The 22,431-nt window shown below is 42.8% G+C and overlaps 1 protein-coding gene and 1 long non-coding RNA gene across 3 annotated transcripts in view; one reads left to right on the plus strand and one right to left on the minus strand.

Moving 5' to 3' along the window:
* prkdc (protein kinase, DNA-activated, catalytic subunit) overlaps positions 1–22,431 on the minus strand; it is a 253,759-nt gene that overhangs the window by 95,451 nt on the left and 135,877 nt on the right. For both annotated transcript variants that reach the window (XM_067979911.1, XM_067979910.1), the window contains exons 50-54: positions 19,316–19,467; positions 16,815–16,946; positions 15,560–15,665; positions 8,511–8,635; positions 2,710–2,859 (exon numbers count right to left, since the gene is read on the minus strand). In XM_067979911.1, coding sequence (XP_067836012.1) covers positions 2,710–2,859; positions 8,511–8,635; positions 15,560–15,665; positions 16,815–16,946; positions 19,316–19,467 — 665 coding nt within the window. The remainder of the gene's footprint in view (positions 1–2,709; positions 2,860–8,510; positions 8,636–15,559; positions 15,666–16,814; positions 16,947–19,315; positions 19,468–22,431) is intronic.
* LOC137314819 (uncharacterized) lies at positions 52–17,206 on the plus strand. Its single transcript, XR_010961245.1, has 3 exons — positions 52–136; positions 9,818–9,958; positions 16,840–17,206. It is a non-coding gene; the product is annotated as an uncharacterized lncRNA (long non-coding RNA).

A 22,431-nucleotide genomic window follows, 5' to 3' on the forward strand; every position in this document is an offset into this window, starting at 1 on the left:
TTCAATAACTGGGGGAACATCACAGCCAAACTCAATGGGCATGATTATGGCTCGGAGCCGGGAATTGAATTGAGCGGGTGGGAAATCCGAAAGCAAATTGAGTGTGTCGCAATCTACGATCGCAACTCAATTGAAGGTAAGTATTTGTGCTTCCGGGTTTCCCATGCGCCAGGCGGCCTGTTGGGAGGGAAAGGACCGCAAATCGGGGAGAGAGAGAGAGAGAGTTAGATAGATATGGGCTGCAAATCATTTTTAAACGATTCAGAAGAAAAACAGAAAAGTTAAATTGAGGATATCATTTAGAAATGACAAGACTGAAGTTTAAACAGCAAAATTAAAGAAAAATCATGAGAAAAAAGACTGGGGAAGTCAATGTGTAATTAAAAAAAGTATTTTAGTAGTTTATTCTAATGTTACAGTCATAACATTATTGCTAATATCTGAGCAGCTTTAACACTAATATTAAAGCTGATTTCACTGTCGCTATGTGTGAGCTGAAATCTGAAAAAAAATGGTTAGCTCAGGAGCCCAAAGTTCTAGAGCTTTTGGCATCAAACAGTCCAATAACTGTTGGGGCTACGCCAGTGAATCGATCTTTATTGGAAATACTACAAATGTTAAAAACGTGTGGTTGGAATTAAATGTAATTCAGGGGTAAATTATGGAATCATTTTTGAGAAGGAAAGGAGAAAGTACAGGTAATGAAAGGATGCTACGATTGGAGGAATGTTTTACTGTAAGAGAGACATGGTGGGAGAGAGTGAAGGGAGAGGTAGAAAAACAGCAAAGAGAGAGGAGACAAGCAAAAATAAGTAAAGAGAAACTCAGAAGAGAAGTGTGAGGCAGGTTACGATGTGAAATTAAAGAAAGTATCAGTAAGAAGGAGAAGCAGCACAGAGGAGCAAAGAGAAGAAGGGCAAAGGATGAGACATGGGAAGAAATCTGAGGGATCGGGGGAAGTGGACGACATCAGGTGGACCTTGGAGAAGATCTGGGGTGGGGGGGGCTGTCCAGAATTGGAGGGAGGGGGCCCACTGATTGCAGGGATCCTGTTTGCCTGGTGAGCTTCTTGGGCCTGGATGAAGCACTCCTGCTCCACAAGCAGTGCAATAAAGTCACTCATCTCATGGATCCGGCACTTCCTGCCTGATTTCACCTGACGTGAATCAGAAACGATGGAAAACCCGAACAGGTACGGTTAAAATTCATTTTACATTTGTAATGCACAAAAAGTTAACTGCCTCAACTATCGCAATGAAGTACATTGCCCCCTTAAGTATTGGCCCACCGGCTTTAAGTGCCGGAGGGACTTCTGGGTGTCTGTTCCACGCGCGCATCCTAATGCGCCTGGGTCAAACCTGGAAATGGGCGCATTAGAGCAGAGATGCGATCCCGCTCCAAAAACTAACTATTTTGCTGCCCAACAGCCCCCATCCCACCTTTTCTTGGGGGTTAAAACTCCCCCCGAACTGTCCTCCCCAGATGTTTGCACATGCTCATTGGATAATTGTCAAGGGCAGAAAGCCTGGCTAAGTTTCTCTCTTCCCCTCTCCAGCCTAGGGGAATGTAGCACTCCTACACCTGCCATGGATGAGATCAGCTAACTCAGCATAGACTAGAGATCAAACCTAGGACCTCTGTGGTCTATATGGCTCAGTTTCACTCTGGGTCGTGGATTTACCACTAAGCCATCAGGACACTAACATTTTTCAAGCAATGACCCTTTGATCATCATAAATCCAAACAAGGGTCTCTGTCTCCAAATGATACTGCATTACATATAGGCATGTACTGCTGTTCGCCTTTTTTGGTAGAGAACGTTTTCAGTAGTATTGCATTATATAAAGATGACAGTTCATTTCAACAACTTTTTTCAAAATGAATTACTAATATGATTTTAATACCAAACATTTATTTTAAGATAAACTGTGTCTACTTATAAGAAAAATGAAACTTTTTCAATTTTGTGTTTAGTCGGGGTTTATTTATAGAAAGGAGAGTGCTGTTTGTATTTAGTATGTGAGCAGTAATCAGCTGTAAAGATTCAGTGACATCAATGGTAAGCACATAGCCGTGGCATACTTTCAAAAAATACGAAAAGTTTAGTTTTCAAAAGATTTGAATTATCAGTTCGCTAAAGAGCCTTTATCCCCCTTCATTTCATGCTAACAACAGTGAATGTCTACAGGATAACGGTGACATTACTCTTGCAGCATTCAACGCTAAGTCAAGTATATAACTGAGGCATGTGTAATCAATTTCAAACCATTTGCTACAACGTAATAACATCCACAGAAAATGTTATGGGGAAGCACAGTGTAATTTGGTACTGCAACGTAATGTGCTAAGCTAGTTTGACATGGATTAACACTAGAGATTCCCCACTGGTGAGACTACAATTTCAATAAAACTCAGATGCCAAATGACACCAGGCTCATCCCTCCTAAAAGGGAAGGGATGAATCAGAAGGTGAGTTACTCTGATGCAATTCCTAGTGCTGGTTTTAGAGTAACTGGCAGAGTCATAGGGCAGGTTGAGCACCCAGGAGAGGTCCAGCACAAACCTAATGAATCAGAGAGAAGAATAAAAATGCATGTGTGTTAAGGGTTAGCAAAAAAATAGAATAACATTTAAAATAAATTAAAAGGCAGCTTAAGAAACAGGAAATGGACTCTCACGACACTAAACCAGTATAGTCTATCTGCTCACCGATTACCCATGATCTGTGCAAAATCCTTGCTCTTCAGTTGTAGGTAGATGTCGGGTATCTCCTCTGCCCGATACATCACAACCTCAAGGCAGTGCGTCTTTAGCACGCCATATAGCTTCGGTAACAGGAAAAATACTGGATTCAGAAACCTTCAACACAAAGTAAGTAAGAACTTCAAATATTCAAACAAAATCTTTTAAATTCAATGTCCATTCAAAATCAAACATTCTTTTATAGTGGACTACAAAGTAAAATTTATGTTGTATCATGTCATAATCGGACAGCATGTTCTGTGAAAGCACGTGATTGATAAGAGATTAATTCAGATTTCAGGATGCAATACCACCACAAGGCTGCATAATCCTCTCCTATCAAAAACAAAATACCACGGATGCTGGAAATCTGAAATAAAAATAGAAAATGCTGGAGAAGCTCAGCAAGTCAGGCTGCATCTGTGGAGAAGGAAACAGGGTTAACGGGCCCGATATTACCATAGCGGCGGCGGGGGGAGGGGGCGATTGGGCGCATGGGTAACGCGCCCTGTGAAATCAGTCTGCCCCGCGCGCAATCGCAGGCTGATTGGATCCGCTTACCTCTTGTTCCGGGTTCCCTGCTGCTAAGCTGCGCGGCGGGCGGACTGTGCATGCGCAGTAAGGTCTATGAGCTGGAGGAGCTCTATTTAAAGGGGTAGTCCTCCACTGACTGATGCTGCAACAAATGGGAAAAATTACAGCATGGAGCAGCCCAGGGGGAAGGCTGCTCCCAGGTTTAATGATGCCTCACTCCAGGTATCATTGGATGGGGTGAGGAGGGGGAGGACAGAGATCTTCCCCCCAGCGGGCGGGAGGAAGCAGCCTGCCTCTACCACCAAGAAGGCCTGGCTCGAGGTGGCAGAGGAGGTCACCTGCACCACCAACATATCGCCCACCTGCATACACAGTGCAGGAGGCGCTGCAATGACCTAAGTAGGTCAGCCAAAGTGAGTACTCTTACTCATTCCCCTACACTCCGTCTGCCACATCACCGCCCCCACCCCACATCTCCTTCTGTACTGCCAACACTACTCCGTCACATCACTCCTCACACCCACTCAAACCTCATCCTCATCTTACCTGCACTTACTCACCTCGCCAGTACTCATCCCACCGCTACCACTCAACCCAATCCTCATACAATCTCATACTCACCCTCTCATGCATCTCTTTCACAGTCAGCCTCACTTAACCTGCCACTACCTGTGCTGCAGCCACAGGGCATGCATCACATATGTGCAGTAGGCAGCGTAAGGCAAACGTGTTGTGAGCATGAAGGGGATGCACAAGGGTGTTTGAGGGTTTGTCATGGTTTTTAAATTGTATTTAATGTCTGAGCAACTCACATTACATATATTGGCACCACTACTGCCACGTCTTTGCGAATCTGGTCTGGTTTGTGCAATAATGCCCTTTCCTGAGGATCACAATGAAGACCCACAACTGCTGCCACCCATTGTGTCACTGCAGAGTGGGTGCAGGTGTATTTGTAGGGCTCTTTTGTGCAGACGACTGAGAGACGTCTTGGTCTCCATACTTAAGAAAAGACATACTTGCTCTTGGTCTCCATACTTAAGAAAAGACATACTTGCCCTTTGGTCTCCATACTTAAGAAAAGACATACTTGCTCTCGAGGCACTACAAAGAAGGTTCACTCGGTTAATCCCGGGGATGAGGGGGCGGACGTATGAGGAGAAGTTGAGTAGATTGGGACTCTACTCATTGGAGTTCAGAAGAATGAGAGGCGATCTTATTGAAACATATAAGATTGTGCAGGGGCTTGATCGGGTGGATGCGGTAAGGATGTTCCCAAGGATGGGTGAAACTAGAATTAGGGGGCATAATCTTAGAATAAGGGGCTGCTCTTTCAAAACTGAGATGAGGAGAAACTTCTTCACTCAGAGGGTAGTAGGTCTGTGGAATTTGCTGCTCCAGGAAGCTGTGGAAGCGACATCATTAAATAAATTTAAAACAGAAATAGACAGTTTCCTAGAAGTAAAGGGAATTAGGGGTTACGGGGAGCGGGCAGGAAATTGGACATGAATTTAGATTTGAGGTTAGGATCAGATCAGCCATGATCTTATTGAATGGCGGAGCAGGCTCGAGGGGCTGATTGGCCTACTCCTGCTCCTATTTCTTATGTTCTTATGTCCCCGGTGGCACCCTGGAAGGATGTGGAGGAGAAGTTGTTGAGGGCAGTGGTGACTTTGACAGCGACAGGCAAGATGATGGTGCTCGGGCCAGCCGGGAGCAGCTCGGCATGAAGGAGGCTGCAGATGTCCACGACTACATGTCGAGTGACTCTGAGCCTCCATGTGCACTGCTGCTCAGAGAGGTCCAGGAAGCTGAACCTCGGTCTGTGGACCCTGTGGCGAGGGTAGTGCCTTCTGCGACGCATCTCTCTCTGCGGTTGCCCTCCCTCCTGCTGTGCAGGTGGATGTGTCACAGCACTGTGTTGTGGAGCTCCACGTGTCAGAGGTGGACGGCGTGGCCGGCGATGCTGTTCGCCCTCAGAGGAGGTCATGACTGCAGCTACGGCGGCCCCCATCCGGAAGATGTACATCTGAGGGCGTCCGCAAGGTAGGTACATGTGTCTGGACACCGGGGTAAGTGTGCAAGGTGGTGAATTTTGTTGTTAGGAGGAGGGTGGTGAAGGCCGAACTTTGTCCGAAGTGACAGAGTGGCCTCCTGCAATGAGTGAGTGTCTCCCCCCGACCCCCCACCTGTCAAATGGACTGTTGCAGCTGCCACAGGCTGATGGCTGCAACACGTCCATTTGAACTGGGAGTGTTTCCCCCAGTATGGGAAACAGTCCCAGTTGTTTGTAAAATCCCAACCCTCCTAAAATATCACGTTAATCAGGTCTGTAAACGACCTGAAATACCAAAATAAATACCTTATGTGGCACCCCGCCGACTTTAATTGCCGGCGGAAGTCCCACACGCAGGGGCTGCGCGCGCACGTGAGCGCGTCAGTGGGGAACCCGGAAATGGGGCGGTTTGGAGCCGGGCTCCCGACCCGCCCCGGGAATCCCCAATTTTCGTCGCCCCCCCCCCGCCAGGAACGCACCCAATCGCGGGTGCCAATATAGAGCCCACATTTCAGGTCAAAGTCTTATCGTCAGAACGTCTGACGAATTTTCTGTTTTTAATCCTCTCCTAAATGAACTACCAGTGATCGGACAATCAACACACCTCAAGTCCTTACAGCCCCTCCTCCCCCCATTTAAAATGTTATGATTCAGTAATGTCATTAACCTTTGACATTGCTTAGTTGGGAGGCTCCCACTAACCCGGAGGTAAACAACCACAGAATATTTACAATTAGACAAACTTGACAAAAAAAATTGAATTTATCCTCCAGTTAGTCCACTGAATTCCGAAAAGCACAGAGAAATCTGACTCCAAATGCATAAAAATTGCAGAAGATCATGCTGAGTGCTGCTGTTGCTAAGAAATTAAGCATGAGATAGAACTATTCAGCCCATCCAGCTCACTATCATCCAACCCCCATCTAGTACCTAATCTGCCCATTTTTCATCAGTATTCTCTGAATCCTGATGAATCAGCCAAAGGTCCTGTGCATCACGTACCATCAGTGCTGACCGACTGTAACCCTCATTAAGTGAGCACTCAAATAGCAAGCATCAATCAAAACCACACTGATTTGATTTTAATGTAAGCACTACCTGAGATTTAATAACAATTTTAAATTTTGCAAGGTCATGTGCTCAAGTCAGCTTATTGGAAAAAGTTCCTGTAGGTTATAGTTCATCAGTTATTGAAGGTCCATGACTAATGTTGTGAGCTGTTGTGAAAGTGAACAAACCATTAGGCTGCAGAACTAGGGCAACTAAACGTAAAACTATAATTGCGATCCTTACCTTAAACAAGGCCTTGGCCTGGCCACATCTATAATACTGTGTCAAGTTTTGATTCCCTGGCATTGTGGGGGATATTAAGATCCTGGGAAAAGTTCAGATGATGGCCACTTGACTGATAACTAAGGGCCCTTAAACTAGGTATCAGGACATGCTTAGAGAGCTGGGGCATTTGAACCTAGAAAATAGATTTCGAGGGGATACGATTGAGGTCTTTAAAATTATGAAAGGATTATCTTCTATCCATGTGGATATGTTACTTGAGTTAGATAGGCAAGGAAGACTACAGGACATCAGTACAAGTTATGTAATCATAGGGTTAGGTTAGATAGCAGAGAGTTGTCAACCTCTGGAATAAGTTGCCAGTGAGTGTGGGATTGCTGTATGTGAACGAAATGGAGCTGGATGAGTTGCTGACATCTTAAACTATGGAAGGTAGGTGGGTTGATAGGGATAGTGATACCAGTCACCATGGTCTCCTGAAATTTGTTTGACTGCCTGCAGGGGGTGGAGAGGAATTTCCCAGAGTTTTTTTTCCTAAAGTGGCCTACGCTTTTTTCTTCTCCCAGAAGGTTACTTGGCTGGGGGAGTTGGTATTGGGATGGGTTTAATGCTGAGTCGGTTGCATCATTTGGTACACGACAGTCTTGATGGATCAGGTCTTTTCCTATCCTTCCTCGTATGTTAGTAGGTATGCAGTTATAAATATCACCTTCGGTTAATATTCCTCTGGCAAGAAGCTAGAGGTTGTTGCTCGCAGGGAAAAGGAATTAAAAGGAAAAGGTCATGGGTAATATTAAATACAACATGGGAGTGGAAAAGGTCACCTGTCAAACATACAATGAAAAACATCTTAAGGTGACAATATCGCTGTGATTCTCTCTCCTCCCTCCTTCACCCCCATTCTCCCCTTAAACCACTTTGCCAATATAGTAAAGCACAAGGAAAATAATAAAACGAGGATAAATTTCAGGTAAAGCATTTAGTCAGAGATAGGGCCTACACAGTGATCAGGAATTTCAATGGTACAGGAGAACTTAATAAGATCCCAATGGACTAGTAATCTGTTCCTTAGTTTTGTGTTTGTAATCTACAGGAGGAAATGTTTCTCATGAGAATTATGAAAAGGAAAAAAAAAAGAGAGAAATGGGTAGGATAATGAGTTAGCATAATGTCCATCCCCCAGTGTGCCAGGATTTAAATTTAGCCCAAGCTGACAAGATGAAAGTCTCCCCTCTCTGCTGACTAAGGCTCCTATGTGAATGGAGTTTAGAGGACTCAGCCAATTTCCAAGAAGACATGGGGCCACAAATGTAAACTGACAATCTCACACAGAGAGGCCTTAGGAATTGCTGGTGTAGATAAGGATGCTGTTCGGAAGTTGGGGCTGAAGCACATTGTGGTGAAGAAGGGGGCAGATTAAAGGGAACCTTACTCTGCAGCCTCTTGTGATTTTACGGACCTGAGAATGCTTTATACTGACCCTGGGTGACAGAAGTAGAAAAGGTCTTTTATACCCTTTTAATGGACACAAAATTCATGTAAAGTATGCAAAGGCAATAGATGCAAGCTCTCCATCTGCCTCCAGTGTTCATTAACCAACCCCCATTCTACCACGAACAGATTCAAATCTTTAAAAGAAAAAGGAGACATGAAACCAAACTGTTTCAACTGGGCTAAATTAGCCTGAGCTGGCCCAGTTCACATCATTTTGGGTTCAGATCCTGGTTTGCCATTCATCACTACTGATTCAATTTACAGTTCAAGTCAACTGTCTGTAACAATTCAGTTGCTGCACTGGATCTTCTTTTTGAATTGGAAAAGTAAGATTCGTACTGTCGGGTTAAGTTGGTAGAGGATATAAATGTTATAAGTTTTTAACCATTACCTGTCAGCAAAAGGAGGGAAATGCTTCACAATCTTACTCAAACACACAATAAACTTGTCTTCCTTTGTGCAATGAAGTTGCTGTAATTCCTTAACAACGGAATCATAAATTGGGACATCCATTTGCTGCAAAACAAAAGTATGGCAATAAGCTGAAGGAAAACTAGCTTTGATAATATTATAAACCAATAGCAGGGCAAAGAAAATAACAGAAGAGCCACACTGTTTTTCTGGAATAATAAGTAATGTAAAATTGGTCTGCAGAAAAGGAACCACTTCATAAATGTACTCATCAGCTAATCTTACGGTCATGTTCAGTGAGGATTATTACAGGGCTTCGAGGCTATTCGAGTGATTTTCTATATGAAACTTATTTCTCAGCTTAACTTGTTCAAATTGGGTAATCCATCTGAAGCCATCAAAGACAGCTAGATGGTTCATGACTATGTCCTGTCAGCAACAAAACGTTATGGAAAAGTTAATACTCAGGGACCTCGGCTCGAGTCCCGCTAGCATTTCAGTTTAACACAGCAGAAACAACTCCATATTATTTTCTATCTTCCGAGGAGGTATAGTTAAGCTTATTACTACTATATACCCATAGTATACCTATGTTTTTGTTCTCTTATCTATTTGCTGTTAAATAAATCTATTTATAGCCTAAGCCATGGTCTAGTGAAGTGTTTATTCTGCCATCTTTTGAAGTTAAAGATGATCATATAAAGGCACTTGATATAAGCAGCAGCCAAAATGCTGTAAACAAAGGTTTTCTGTTCAATCCCTGGGCTCACTAAAAAGTTATCCAGATATTCAGCAGGTTAAGGCACACTCTGGTCACAGAAAGTGAGTGATCATCCATGGGAATGGACTGAGATGCTGAACCAGAGAAAGATAGTAAAAACCTAAATATGTAATACAGAAGCTTATGTCCATGAAGGGGTTGAAGAAGCTGCATCATCTGATGACCAGCTCAAGCTGATATTTGATAAAAAATATATGCATCATATAATGACCCATACAAGAAGTATGAACACTAAAAATCCCAGCTTGTTGATGTTGATGTTGCTCTAATTGCCAACTGTACGCTTTTAAAAGACCCCTCTTCAAAGTAAATACAATTTGACTAACTTCACCGCCAATGAAAAAACCCTTTTAAATGGTGCTAATCAGCGTCACAAAATATTGTAGCCACACCAGTCCAACCGCTTGCTAAAAACAGCCAGCATTTTCTTGTTTGTGTTACTGTGGTTCTATGTTCTGGGATGGGGGAGGATTAATGTTGTTTTACTGTTGATCTATTTGTGTCAGACAGTGGGAGATTGCTTATGCAAGCAAGCCTGACTTCAACTCCAGATTCAGCCCAAGAATGTGATGATATTAAAATGGACTAGATTTAATCCAAGGAGACCACGCAGAAGCAAATGTTGTGATAACACCATCATAAAGAAGGTAAGTTGTCTTGGTGGAAGTATCATCTGTTGTTTCAAGGACCAATTTGTTAAGCGCTATAAACAGAATGCTTTAAGGTTTAGCCTGGGCCCTGGAGTCATAGTTTAATCCTGTTGAGGCATATCATCCAACATGGAGGGCCCTCCTCTCACTGGTGGACAATCTCTTGGAGAATAGTGTGAAATAGGGGCTAAAGCACATTGTTGGGACAAAATAAGTGAAAACTTCACCCTGCATCTGGCCTGTGCTATAACTGGCCTGCCAGTGCTTAATATCAAAACAGGTAAGTATCAAAAATTAGCAAAACACTCCATTATTTAGCACCGGAGAATGGCAAAAGGTAGAAACGATGTATTTGAAACTGCAAAAATTTATGATTCAATGCTTTATCAACACTAGATGCACTTAACTCAATTCCAGTAGGTAAAAAAGGTCAAATGGATCCTCCAATCTCCATATTTACTACTGAGCAATTAATGTGCATCCCTGAAAAACATCTGGTTTTGCATCATGCATATTTTACATTTCTGACGGAATTGGTGCACCATCATGTTGTGGTACACTAGACATTAGCTGATGGCAGCAGTTCATCATACAGTGACTAAGATTTATCTGTGTCACCACAGGGCAGAGTCCAGGTAAAAACTTAAAAGAAGTCAAATTGCTCTAATCTTGTACACCGTGGTCAATAGAAAATCAATACAGGCAGAGATATGTGAGCAAGTCCCCTGCCTGCCCTCTCACCCAGTAATGGTGTCTGATATAGGAAACCAAAGAGCGAAAAGATAGTGGGGGTTATGTTGGATAACCCCGGGCGCAGAGGTCGCTGTGCACGATTAACCTGCGCCCGGACGTTGAGATGGTGATTTCTACAATTGCTGCATGCAGCCAGCATTACCTGCGCTGTTGAGTGGCTGCTCACCAGCAGGGGGCCCAAATATCACGAGTGGATAGCACCACTTAAAGGCAACCTGCACCTCTTAAAGGGAAGTTGGCTGCAGGAAGTGGTGGAAGTCAATTGGGAAGTGAATCTGTTCTGCAATATAGTGCGGCATGGTGATGATGGGACCTCTGGAATTTTTAAATGAGCAACAACTGGGTTGCTCAATGTTTGCAGGGCTGATATTTGCAGAATGTAAGATACGGGTCCGCACGGAGTCCGAACAGAAATCAGATATCGCACACGTAAAACATAGATGCAGGTCCCATCCCTATATTTACAAACGGTTGCGCACTACTAAATCCCACATCCTCCAATCTGCTGATCTGAGTTTGTACCGGGCCTGCGAGACAGCGTGCACCAAGCTTCTCTGCTGATGCACTGGAGGCCTTGGTGCAAGAGGTGGACAGAAGGAGGGGCATCCTATATCCGCAGGGGGCAAGAGGCCCTCCAGATGTATACTCAAGAGGCAGTGGGATGCAGTAAGGGGCGAAGTCAACGCCAGGCACATAGCACCACAACCATGGATGCAGTGCAGGAAGAAGTTCAATGCTTTGACACGAGTGGTCAAGGTGAGTGAGGTCAACTGACCAGTGGCATTTCCTACCAACTGCACCACTAGCGCATCCACTGCTCCACGCACTACACCCCCCATCATCCACCTACCAACAAACTTTTTTAATCAGTACTCAGCTCTTCCAATCAGATGCTTCCTCTCACTCTCATACTTGACCATTGTTGCAAGCCACAACTCCACACAGGTCACACAAACTGGCAGCTATTCAACCATGACAGCCACATCACCCAAACCTCTTGCAGGACACTCACCGACACACGTCCCGCTTTCTTGCAGGAGAAGGTGGCACATGACAGGAGGTAGCAAGTGGCAGTGGCTCCATGGAAAATGAACCTGCTGTCCTCTCTCAGGATGACTGCATTCCTGTCCCACCTCTGCAACTCAGCCAGTGCCCTTGCTGTTACCTATCAGCCAGCCAGTCCACTCCCTGGAGAGTACTGAAACGTTATTATAAGAACATAGGAAGATATGTGGAAGACCACTCATGTAAAAGGAAAAGGAGGTGGGTTGACGTTGTTAGTAGAGGATGAAATCAGAGCAATAGTAAGAAAGGATATTGCCTCAGAAAATCAAGATGTAGAATTAGTCTGGATGGAGTTAAGCACTACCAAAGGGCAGAAAACACTGGTGGGAGCTGTCTTTAGGCCTCCCAACAGTAGTGATAATGTAGGGGATGGGATCAAACAGGAAATTAGAGATGTATGTAACAAGGGTACTACAGTAATCATGGGTGATTTTAATCTATGATATAGACTGGCCAAACCAAATTAGCAATTATACTGCGGAGGATGAATTCCTGGAGCGTGTACGAGATGGTTTTTAAGACCAGTACGTCGAGGAGCCAACCAGGGAACAGGCTATCCTAGATTGGGTATTGTGCAATGAGAAGGGGTTAATTAATAATCTTGTTGTGCGGGGTCCTTTAGGGAAGAGTGATCATAACACGATAGAATTCTTCATTAAGATGGAAAGTAAAGTAGTCCAATCCGAAACTAGGGTCCTAAATCTAAACAAAGGAAACTACGAAGGTATGAGGAGTGAGTTGGCTATGATAGATTGGGGAGCTTCATTAAAAGGCATGACGGTGGATAGGCAATGGCTAACATTTAAAGAACGAATGCATGAATTGCAACAATTATACATTCCTTTCTGGCGCAAAAACACAAAAGGAAAAACGACCCAACCATGGCTAACAGAAGAAATTAAGGATAGTATTAGATTCAAAGAGGAGTCATATAAAGTTGCCAGAAAAAGTAGCAAGCCTGAGGATTGGGAGCAGTTTAGAATTCAACAAAAAAGGACCAAGAGATTGATTAAGAGGAGGGAAAAAAAAAGTATGAGAGTAAACGTGCAAGGAACATAAAAGTGGACTGTAAAAGCTTCTACAAGTATGCAAAAAGAAAAATATTAGTGAAGACAAATGTAGGTCCCTTACAGTCAGAAATAGGAGAATTTATAATAGGGATCAAGGAAATGGCAGAGCAATCAAACAAATACTTTGGTTCTGTCTTCACGGAAGAGGACACAAATAACTAGGGAACCAAGGGTCTAGTGAGAAGGAGGAATTAAAGGAAATTAGTATTAGTAAAAAAAGTGCTGGAAAAATTAATGGGAGTGAAAGCCGATAAATCCCCAGGGCCTGATGATCTGCACCCCAGAGTACTAAAAGAGGTAACCATGGAAATAGTGGATGCATTAGTTGTCATCTTCCAAAATTCGATAAATTATGCAACAGTTCCTGCAGATTGGAGGGTGGCAAATGTAACCCCACTATTTAAAAAAGGAGGGAGAGAAAACAGGGAACTACAGACCAGTTAGCCTATCAGTAGTAGGGAAAATGCTACTGTCTATTATAAAGGGTGTGATAACAGGACACTTAGAAAATAGCAACAGGATTCTACAAAGTCAACATGGATTTATGAAAGGGAAATCGTATTTTACAAACCTACTGGAGTTTTTTTTTTTGAGGATGTAACTCGTAGAATAGATAAGGGAGAACCAGTGGATGTGGTGTATTTGGATTTTCAGAAGGCCTTTGATAAAGTCCCATGTAAGAGGTTACTGTGCAAAATTAAAGCACATGGGATTGGGGGTAGTATACTGGCACGGATTGAAAATTGGTTAACAGACAGGAAACAGAGAGTAGGAATAAATGGGTCTTTTTCAGGGTGGCAGGCAGTGATCAATGGGGTATCGCAGGGATCGGTGCTTGGGCCCCAGCTACTAGCAATATATATCAATGATTTGGAAGAGGGAACCAGATGTAATCTTTCGAAGATTGCAGACCACAAAAAACTAGGTGGAATCGTGAGTTGTGAGGAGGATGCAAAGAGGCTTCAAGGCGATTTAGACAAGTTGAGTGATTGGGCAAATACATGGCAGATACAGTAATTCGTGGATATGTGTGAAGTTATGCACTTCAGAAGGAAAAACAGAAAGGCAGAGTATTATTTAAATAGTGATAGATTGGGAAATGTTGATGTACAAAGGGACCTGGGTGTCCTTGTACACCAGTCACTGAAAGCAAACATGCAGGTGCAGCAATCACTTCGGAAGGCAAATGGTATGTTGTCCTTCATTGCAAGAGGGTTTGAGTACAGGAGCAAGGACGTCTTACTGCAGTTATACAGGGCCTTGGTGAGACCACACTTGGAGTATTGTGTGCAGTTTTGGTCTCCTTACCTAAGAAAGGATATACTTGCCAGAGAGGGAGTACAGCGAAGGTTCACCAGACTGATTCCTGGGATGGCAAGACTGTCGTACGAGGAGAGATTGGGTCGACTCGGCCTGTATTCACTAGAGTTAAGAATCAGAGGGGATCTCATTGAAATGTATAAAATTCTGACAGGGCTAGACGACTGGATGCAGGGACGTTTCCCCTGGCTGGGAGGTCCAGAACGAGGGGTCACAGTCTCAGGATACGGGGTAGGACATTTAGGACTGAGATGAGGAGAAATTTCTACACTCAGGGGGTGGTGAACCTGTGGAATTCTCTAGTACAGAAGGCTGTGGAGGCCAAGTCACTGAATATATTTAAGTAGATAGATTTCTAGACACAGATGGCATCTAGGGGTATGGGGAGAGAGCGGGAATATGGTATTGAGCTAGAGGATCAGCCATGATCATACTGAATGGCAGAGCAGGCTCCAAGGGCCGAATGGCCTATTCCTGCTCCTATTTTCTATGTTTCTATAAGATAGAAACAAGAGTAGGCTGATTTAACCCCTCAAGCCTGTTTCGCCATTCAATGCGATCATGGTTGATCTGTGACCTGATACCATATTCCCGCCTTAGCCCCATATCCCTTAATACCTTTGGTTAACAAAAATCCATCAATCTCAGATTTAAAATTAACAATTAAGCTAGCATCAACTGCCGTTTGCAGAAGAGCGTTCCAAACTTCTCTCACCATTTGAGTGTAGAAGTGTTTCCTAACTTCACTCCAGCAAGCTCTGGCTCTAATTTTTAGGCTATGTCCCCTAGTCCTCGTATTCAAGTAGAGGAGACCTCCAAAAACAGGTACAAATGCATCAGCAGCCAGAAACAATAATCCAGCAACTAACTTGTAACTCCTGCATGATCCCTTTAAATAGCGCTGGTGGGCGGGTCCTCCATGCTGTTTAAGATCTGTTCAGCTGTGCGAGGTTAAGACAGTGCATTGGCTGGAGAGTTGAGTTCCAAGATCACATCTGTTCCTTTAAATCAGCGTTGCACACTGATCTACCACATATTCTCCCTACTTTACATGGTACTACTGTTCGTTGTCTGTGCATACGCGAATGCCTTTACCAATATGTGTGCATGTGCATTTCTGGACGCCATTTTCCGAGTTTAAGAGGCCGCATAGCACCTACAAAACAAGCTCAGCATGGCCCAATTTAGCCCCCAATCAATTTTTTAAATGGGGAAAAGTATATTTTCAATAATAATTTGATTGCATTGAACTGATCCACATCTGCTGCTCCACCTGCCTCCTGTCACTAATATAAGGCACAAAAACATTTTATCCTCAAAAAATTACTACTAAAAGATTCACCAGAAACACAAAGAAATTGTACTAGTTATATAGGCCTATGGTGCTCACTTTTTCTGCTAAGTATTGCAGGACAAGCCCAAGGACCTCTGCAGCAGCTGCATACACCTCTTTATATCGCGTTAAGGAAATGTTATACACCAGTCTCTGGAAATACCTGACAGAAGAAAAACATACATTAAAACAATCCGCTAATATATGTTTTGAAATGATCAAACATAATTTTCTACCACTCGATAGAATACAGCATTTACAATAAGAGACTTCTAAGTATTATGACTTGGATGAAGGAAGAGTGTATTGTGGCCAAATTTGCTGATGATACAAAGATAGGTGGAATAGCAAGTTGCGAGGAGGACACAAAGTGTCTGCAAAGGTATATTGACAGGTTAAGTGAATGGGCAAAAATTTGGCAGATGGAATATAATGTGGGAAAATGTGAAGATATCCACTTTGGGAGGAAAAATAAAAAAAGCAAAGTATTATTTGAATGGAGAAATGCTGAGCTACAGAGGGATCTGGGTGTCTTCTTACATGAAACACAAAAAGTTAACATACAGGTGCAGTAGGTAATCCAGAAGGCAAACGGAATATTGTCCTTTATTTCTAGGGGGATGGAGTATAAAAGTAGGGATGCTGGTGAGACCACACCTAGAGTACTGCGTACAGTTCTGGTGCCCTTATTTAAGGAAGGATATACTTGCATTGGAGGCAGTTCAGAGAAGGTTCACAAGATTGATTCTGAGTATGGAAGGGCTGTCTTATGAGGAAAGATTGAACAGGTTGGGTCTACACTCATTGTGGAGTTAAGAAGAATGAGAGGAAATCTTATTGAAACATATCAGATTCTGAGGGGACTCGATAGGGTAGATGCTGAGAGGATGATACCCCTCATGAGGGAATCTAAAACTAGGGGGCATAGTCTCAGAATAAGGGGTCGCCTGTTTAAGACAGAAATGAGGAAGAATTTCTTCTCCGAGGGTCGACAAACTTTGGAATTCTTGGAATGCGAAAAAGACTATATAGATATTCAGACCGGAAAGTTTCTTAATGTAATAAGAATAAAGGTTGCTGTAGAATTGGTATTTTATTCAATATGTCACACTTAATGCCATCTCTTTATAAGCATGTATTTACAATGCATGCCAAGTACATCATGGAGGGATATATTATTACTGTGCATTGTTTTATTCTACTTTGACTCCTATTTTGGATTCATGAAAATCAGGCAGAGAGGTTTGAATAGATTTGTAGCTTCATTATCCAAGAAACTTTTCCTTCTAATAATAACCACTTTTCATCTTACCTTTCACTGTCAATTTCACATTTAGGATCATACGGAGGCAAGTTATTGGCGAGAACGATCCCAAGCAACTGGATGCCCACAGAGTTGTCTTTGGTATTCGGGTCTCTACCAGCAAACCGATCAAAGATCAAGCTGCAAAGTTTACAGCAACAATTTCAAATGTTAAGAGAAAAACAAACACCACCTTTCACATCCATAACTGAGCATCAGGTGCTGCAATGCAACATGTGTACTTTATATAAAGTATAAATAATTGCACAGAACTTGGAAGTATGTTTAAAACAAAAAGTTTGTTCAAACAAGTACGGTGGCCCAGAATCCCAATTTTACTACTTTTCTATTACTCTTGTAACATAGCATGTTGCTATTCAATTAAAATAAAATTTTGACACCATTACAAAAAAGCCAACAGCATAATGTTGCAACTTTAATTAAAAAAGGAAACATACAGATATTTAAAAGGTTATCAAATGCAAACAACATTTATAAAATCATAGAATGTAACAGCACAGAAACAACCCATTTAGGCCATCAACTTTATCCCATAACTTGTATTATTCCTATTTTTTGAAGGAAGTATCAAATTTTCTTTAAAGAAAAATTATGGACCCTGCTTTAACAGTGGTTTGTGGCAGGGAATTCCACATTCAAACCACCTTGTGTAAAGACATTTATCTTAACCTCTCTAATTTTTTTTGAGATAACAGGCGACCTATTATCTCAATAACCAATGGAAATAATCAATCACAATTAACCTTAACTCTTCATAATCTTGAAAACCTCCATAAAGTTACCCCTTAAATTTCCTCAGCTCCACTGAAGAAAGCCCTAACTTTTCAAGTCTCTCTTCATTAGTGCTAACCCCTCATCCAGTAACATCCTGGTGAATCTACACTGCTCCATTTCCATTGCTTAGCATCTGATTATAAGAAGGATGTAAAGAGCTGATGTTAATTCCATCTCTCGTTATCTTTGCCATTAATCTCTTAAGTGGTACGTCATTAAGAGCTTTTTGAAAAATCCATACAAACCACATCCGCTACATTTCTTTTATCTTTCCTCTCATTTCTTCAAAGAATTCCATACAGTTCGTCTAGCCATGACAAGATATCCGTGCTGACTGGCCCTGATTAACTCATGTATCTCTAAGTGCTTGGTAATTCCATCCTGCTATAGACTCTTGTCGTTCTCCAACAACTGAACTAACAATAAATGACTTGTCTTTTGAAGAGATATATCACACCTGCCACCCTCTCGTCCTCTGGAATTTTCCATTCCACAGAATTCTGGAAAATTATACTCAGAAAATTATATTTCTCCCCTAGCTTCTCTCAAGATCCTCTGATGTGAACCATTACATCCTAGTGCTTCAGTAACTTATTTAATATCATCGCTCTTTAATAATAACTTCAGTTAACTGCTCTACCACCCAGTTTGCATATCCAACTGTTGTGTAAACCAAGACAAAGTACTCACTTAGCATCTCTGCAATCACCTAAGTCTTCACTATAGGCTTCTCCCCTTCATCTCTTCGCAGCTCAATCCCTATCTGAACCATCCTCTTATTACTAGTGCATCCTAAAGAAAGCCTTTTTTTTTGCTAATTTTCACTCACACTCTCTCTTAGCTTTTCTAATCTCCCTTTTTGTAGCTTTCCTATTTTCTTTATATTTGACCTGGCTTTTGTTTTTATGACCTGACATGTAGTGTTTTTCAACGATTTCTCTGATTGCAGCATGCGATGGCCTTTCAATTCGAAGCTATCACATCGCCTGTGAACCACTAGGAGCAAGTTCCGGATTTCCACGTTTCACTGCGCATTTGCAAAGGCAGGAACTCGCTCCTTCAATTCGCCACTAAAAACGGAGAACGCTATTGAGCTCCTCGTTATTTCGGGAGCGATTCCTGGCCTAAGGTGTCAGCCGTGGCAGCTCTCTCACCTGAGTCAGAAGGTCGTGGGTCCATGTCCCCCTCTAGAGACTTGAGCATAAAATCTAGGCTGACACTCCAGTGCAGTTCTGAGGGAGATGGATGACACGTTAAACCGAGGCCACGTCTGCCCTCTCACGTGGATGTAAAAGATCCCACGCCACTATTTTATAAGAGATGGGGCGTTCTCCCCGGTGTCCTGGCCAATATTTATCCTTCAATCAGCATCACTAAAACAGATTACCTAGTTATCACATTGCTGTTTATGGGACCTTGCTGTGCGCAAATTGGCTGCCACGTTTCCCTACATTACAATGGTTACACGTCAAAAGTACTTCATTGGCTGTAAAGCACTTTGGGACGTCCTGAGGTCATGAAAGGAGTTTGTTTTTTTAAAAAATTGGTTCAAACATAAATCACAACTTCTGGCTGAAATTCTTCCTTCTCCAATACCTTCTGCACCCGCTTCATTACGCCTCTTAGCCTAACAGTTAGGAGCCATCGTACCACTAGGACTTGTACATGTAAAAGTAATGCGTATGGGACAATTTAATACAAAACCTGCTGCTCACCTGTAAGGGATAGACAGACAATCCTTCCAGCACTCAACTACTGTCTTAATGATTTCCAGGTTGTGCCTGAATACTGCCCTCTTCCCATGAAAGGAATTCTTCATCAGAAACACCAGCAGGCGATTTGCTAGAATCTCATTCTTCAGATTTCCCTAACAATGATCAAGAAATAAATATAACTAAAACTCATGATTTACATAAGAACACAAGAAATAAGAGCAGGAGAAGGCCATACAGACCCTCGAGCCTGCTCTGCCATTCAATAAGACCATGGCTGATCTTCTACCTCAACTCCACTTTCCCGCCCGATCCCCATATCCCTTGATGTCCAAATATCCATCGATCTGAATATACTCAACGACTCAGCATCCACAGCCCTCTGGGGTAGAGAATTCCAAAGATTCACAACCCTCGGAGTGAAGAAATTCCTCCGCATCTCAGTCTTGAATGGTCGATCCCTTATCCTGCGACTATGCCCCCTAGTTCTAGACTCTCCAGCCAGGGGAAACAGCCTTGCAGTATCTATTGTCAAGCCCTCAAAGAATATTATATATTTCAATGAGTTCACCCCTCATTCTTCTAAACTCCAGAGAGTATAAGCCCATTCTACTCAACCTCTCCTCAAGGGACAGCCCTCTCATCCCAGGAATTAAACTAGTTGCACCCCTCTAAGGCAAGTCTATCCTTCCTTAGGTAAGGAGACCAAAACTGTACACAGTACTCCAGGTGTGGTCTCACCAGAGCCCTGTATAATTGCAGCAAGACCTCCTTACTTATACTCCAACCCCCTTGCAATAAAGGCTAACATACTATTTGCCTTCCTAATTGCTTGCTGTACCTGCATGTTAACTTTGTGATTCATGTACAAGGACACTCAGATCTCTATCAACATTTCTTAGTCTTTCACCTTTTAAAAAATATTCTGCTTTAATATTCTTCCTAGCAAAGTGGATAATTTCACATTTCCCCACGTTATACTCCAACTGCCACCTTCTCGTCCACTTAATCTGTCCATATCCCTTTGCAGCCTCTTTGCGTCCTCCTCACAGCTTACTTTTCCACTGAGCTTTGTATCGTCAGCAAACCTGGACACATTACACTCAGTCCCCTCATCTAAGTCATTGATATAGATTGTAAACAACTGAGGCTCGAGCACTGATCCTTGCGGCACCCCACTAGTTACAAATTGCCAACCTGAAAATGACCCGTTTATTCCTACTCTGTTTTCCTTTCCTTAGCAATTCTGTGATTAAATATGTTCATCTGGTATATGTCAGTAGGACTATGTTTGCTGTGTTACCTCTAGACTCGACTATTCCAATGCTCTCCTGGCCGGCCTCCCACCTTGCACCCTCTGTAAACTTGAGCTCATCCAAAGCTCTGCTGCCCTTATCTTAACTCACACCAAGTCCCTTTCGTCCATCACCCCTGTGCTCGCTTACCTACATTGGCCCCCGGTCCAGCAACGCCTCAATTTTAAAATTCTCATCCTTGTTTTCAAATCCCTCCATGGCCTCACCCCTCCCTATCTCTGTATCCTCCTCTAGCTCTTCAACATCCCCTCCCCCAAGATCTCTACACTCCTCCAATTCTGGCCTCTTGCACATCCTCAATTTAAGCACTCCACCACTGGTGATCATGCCTTCAGCTGCCTAGGCCCTAAGCTCTGGAATTCCCTCCCTAAACCTCTCCACCTCTCTTCTTTAAGACGCTACTGAAAACTTACCTCTTCAACCAAGCTTTTGATTACTTGTCCTAATATCTTTTTGTTTGATAATGCTCCTGTGAAGCGCCTTTGGACGTTTTATTACGTTAAACATGCTATATAAATGCAAGTCATTATTGTTGTTAGCTGTGAAGGGCATGAAGCATGCCAATTGACTCAAATGTCCCATTCACTAAAAATCAACTTATTATAAATCATTTCCTATTCACTGGAGCAGGTTTATTGGTTTAAATGTTCTGTGATTAAAAAATAACCATTCAAAAACTAGTAACTGTAAAAAAAAAATTCACAAAACTGTTCATCAATATTATCCATTTCAAAACAACCAAAAACAAACAGCAATCACAAAAGCAACCACATGCATATTTTTCAGTGTCTGTGCACATGCACATAAAAGGTTTTCACAACATCTGAGTCAGGCTGCAAGTCCAGCAAAGTGAGCAACAAAAATGACTCTGACAGAGCTCTTCTGTTGTCAATCGGCCCCAGGAAGTCTGTTCAATGAGCAAAAGGAGGACACTGTGGATGCAGCTCACGTGCTCTATCCATGAAACAAGTCTCCCAACTAGAGCTGTACCAAAATCAGTAGAAAATGTACTGTGAATGCAAAAAAACAAAATTGCTTGTCCTTGACTGTGTTTGAAAAGTGGTGCAAACATATTTTAAATGTGTGTCCGCATGGAACATTTTGAACAGCTTGGCATGAGGAATCACAGCTCTGATGGCATGTAGTTGGGGGGTGGACTCTAGGTTCTGTACAATCGCAAAAGGTGGGAGGGGTGTTGTAAACAAGGGGATTGGGGGGGGTGGGCAGGACTGGGGTCTTGGGAGCACTTTGGAGTGGCCTGAGGGGACACGGTTTGGGAAGGAGGGGGGGTGGTGGTCACACTTCTCCTGTCACAATGGAGGACCATGCCACCAAGAAAATCTCCATTTAGCAGCCTAGTGGTGACCTGACATATTGAGGGGAATGAAGCTTGAGGATGTTATACTCCAGACACCAATCTCAGTTAGATGCCACTCTGTCCAATGACTAAGCAAGACTGCTCAATAGCCAAATAAATGTTAATGTTAGGAGAACTGAGAGGGTATTCAATCATTGCTAACTTTAGGGACAACACAAATTAACTTGAAAAAGTTCCCAGATAGTCCAATGGTGCAAAGCCAAAGCAGTAAGAACTCTCCGTAAGGTGATCTCAGACCACTTGGCTTCAGTGCACTAAGATAGATTAACAATTTGACTTCCAAGTTGCATTAAGAGTTTTTGTATTGATCCGCTTTGGAAATCACTTTGCATTGACACAGAAGCAATAAAAAGTTAACCAAAATGGACAGGAACTGGAGAAGTCCAGCACTCTCTTGCCAGGCCTACTTGGCGTTTCCCACTTTG

This window comes from Heptranchias perlo, chromosome 3 (genome assembly GCF_035084215.1).
Source record: "Heptranchias perlo isolate sHepPer1 chromosome 3, sHepPer1.hap1, whole genome shotgun sequence".
In the NCBI taxonomy this organism is placed as follows: domain Eukaryota; kingdom Metazoa; phylum Chordata; class Chondrichthyes; order Hexanchiformes; family Hexanchidae; genus Heptranchias; species Heptranchias perlo.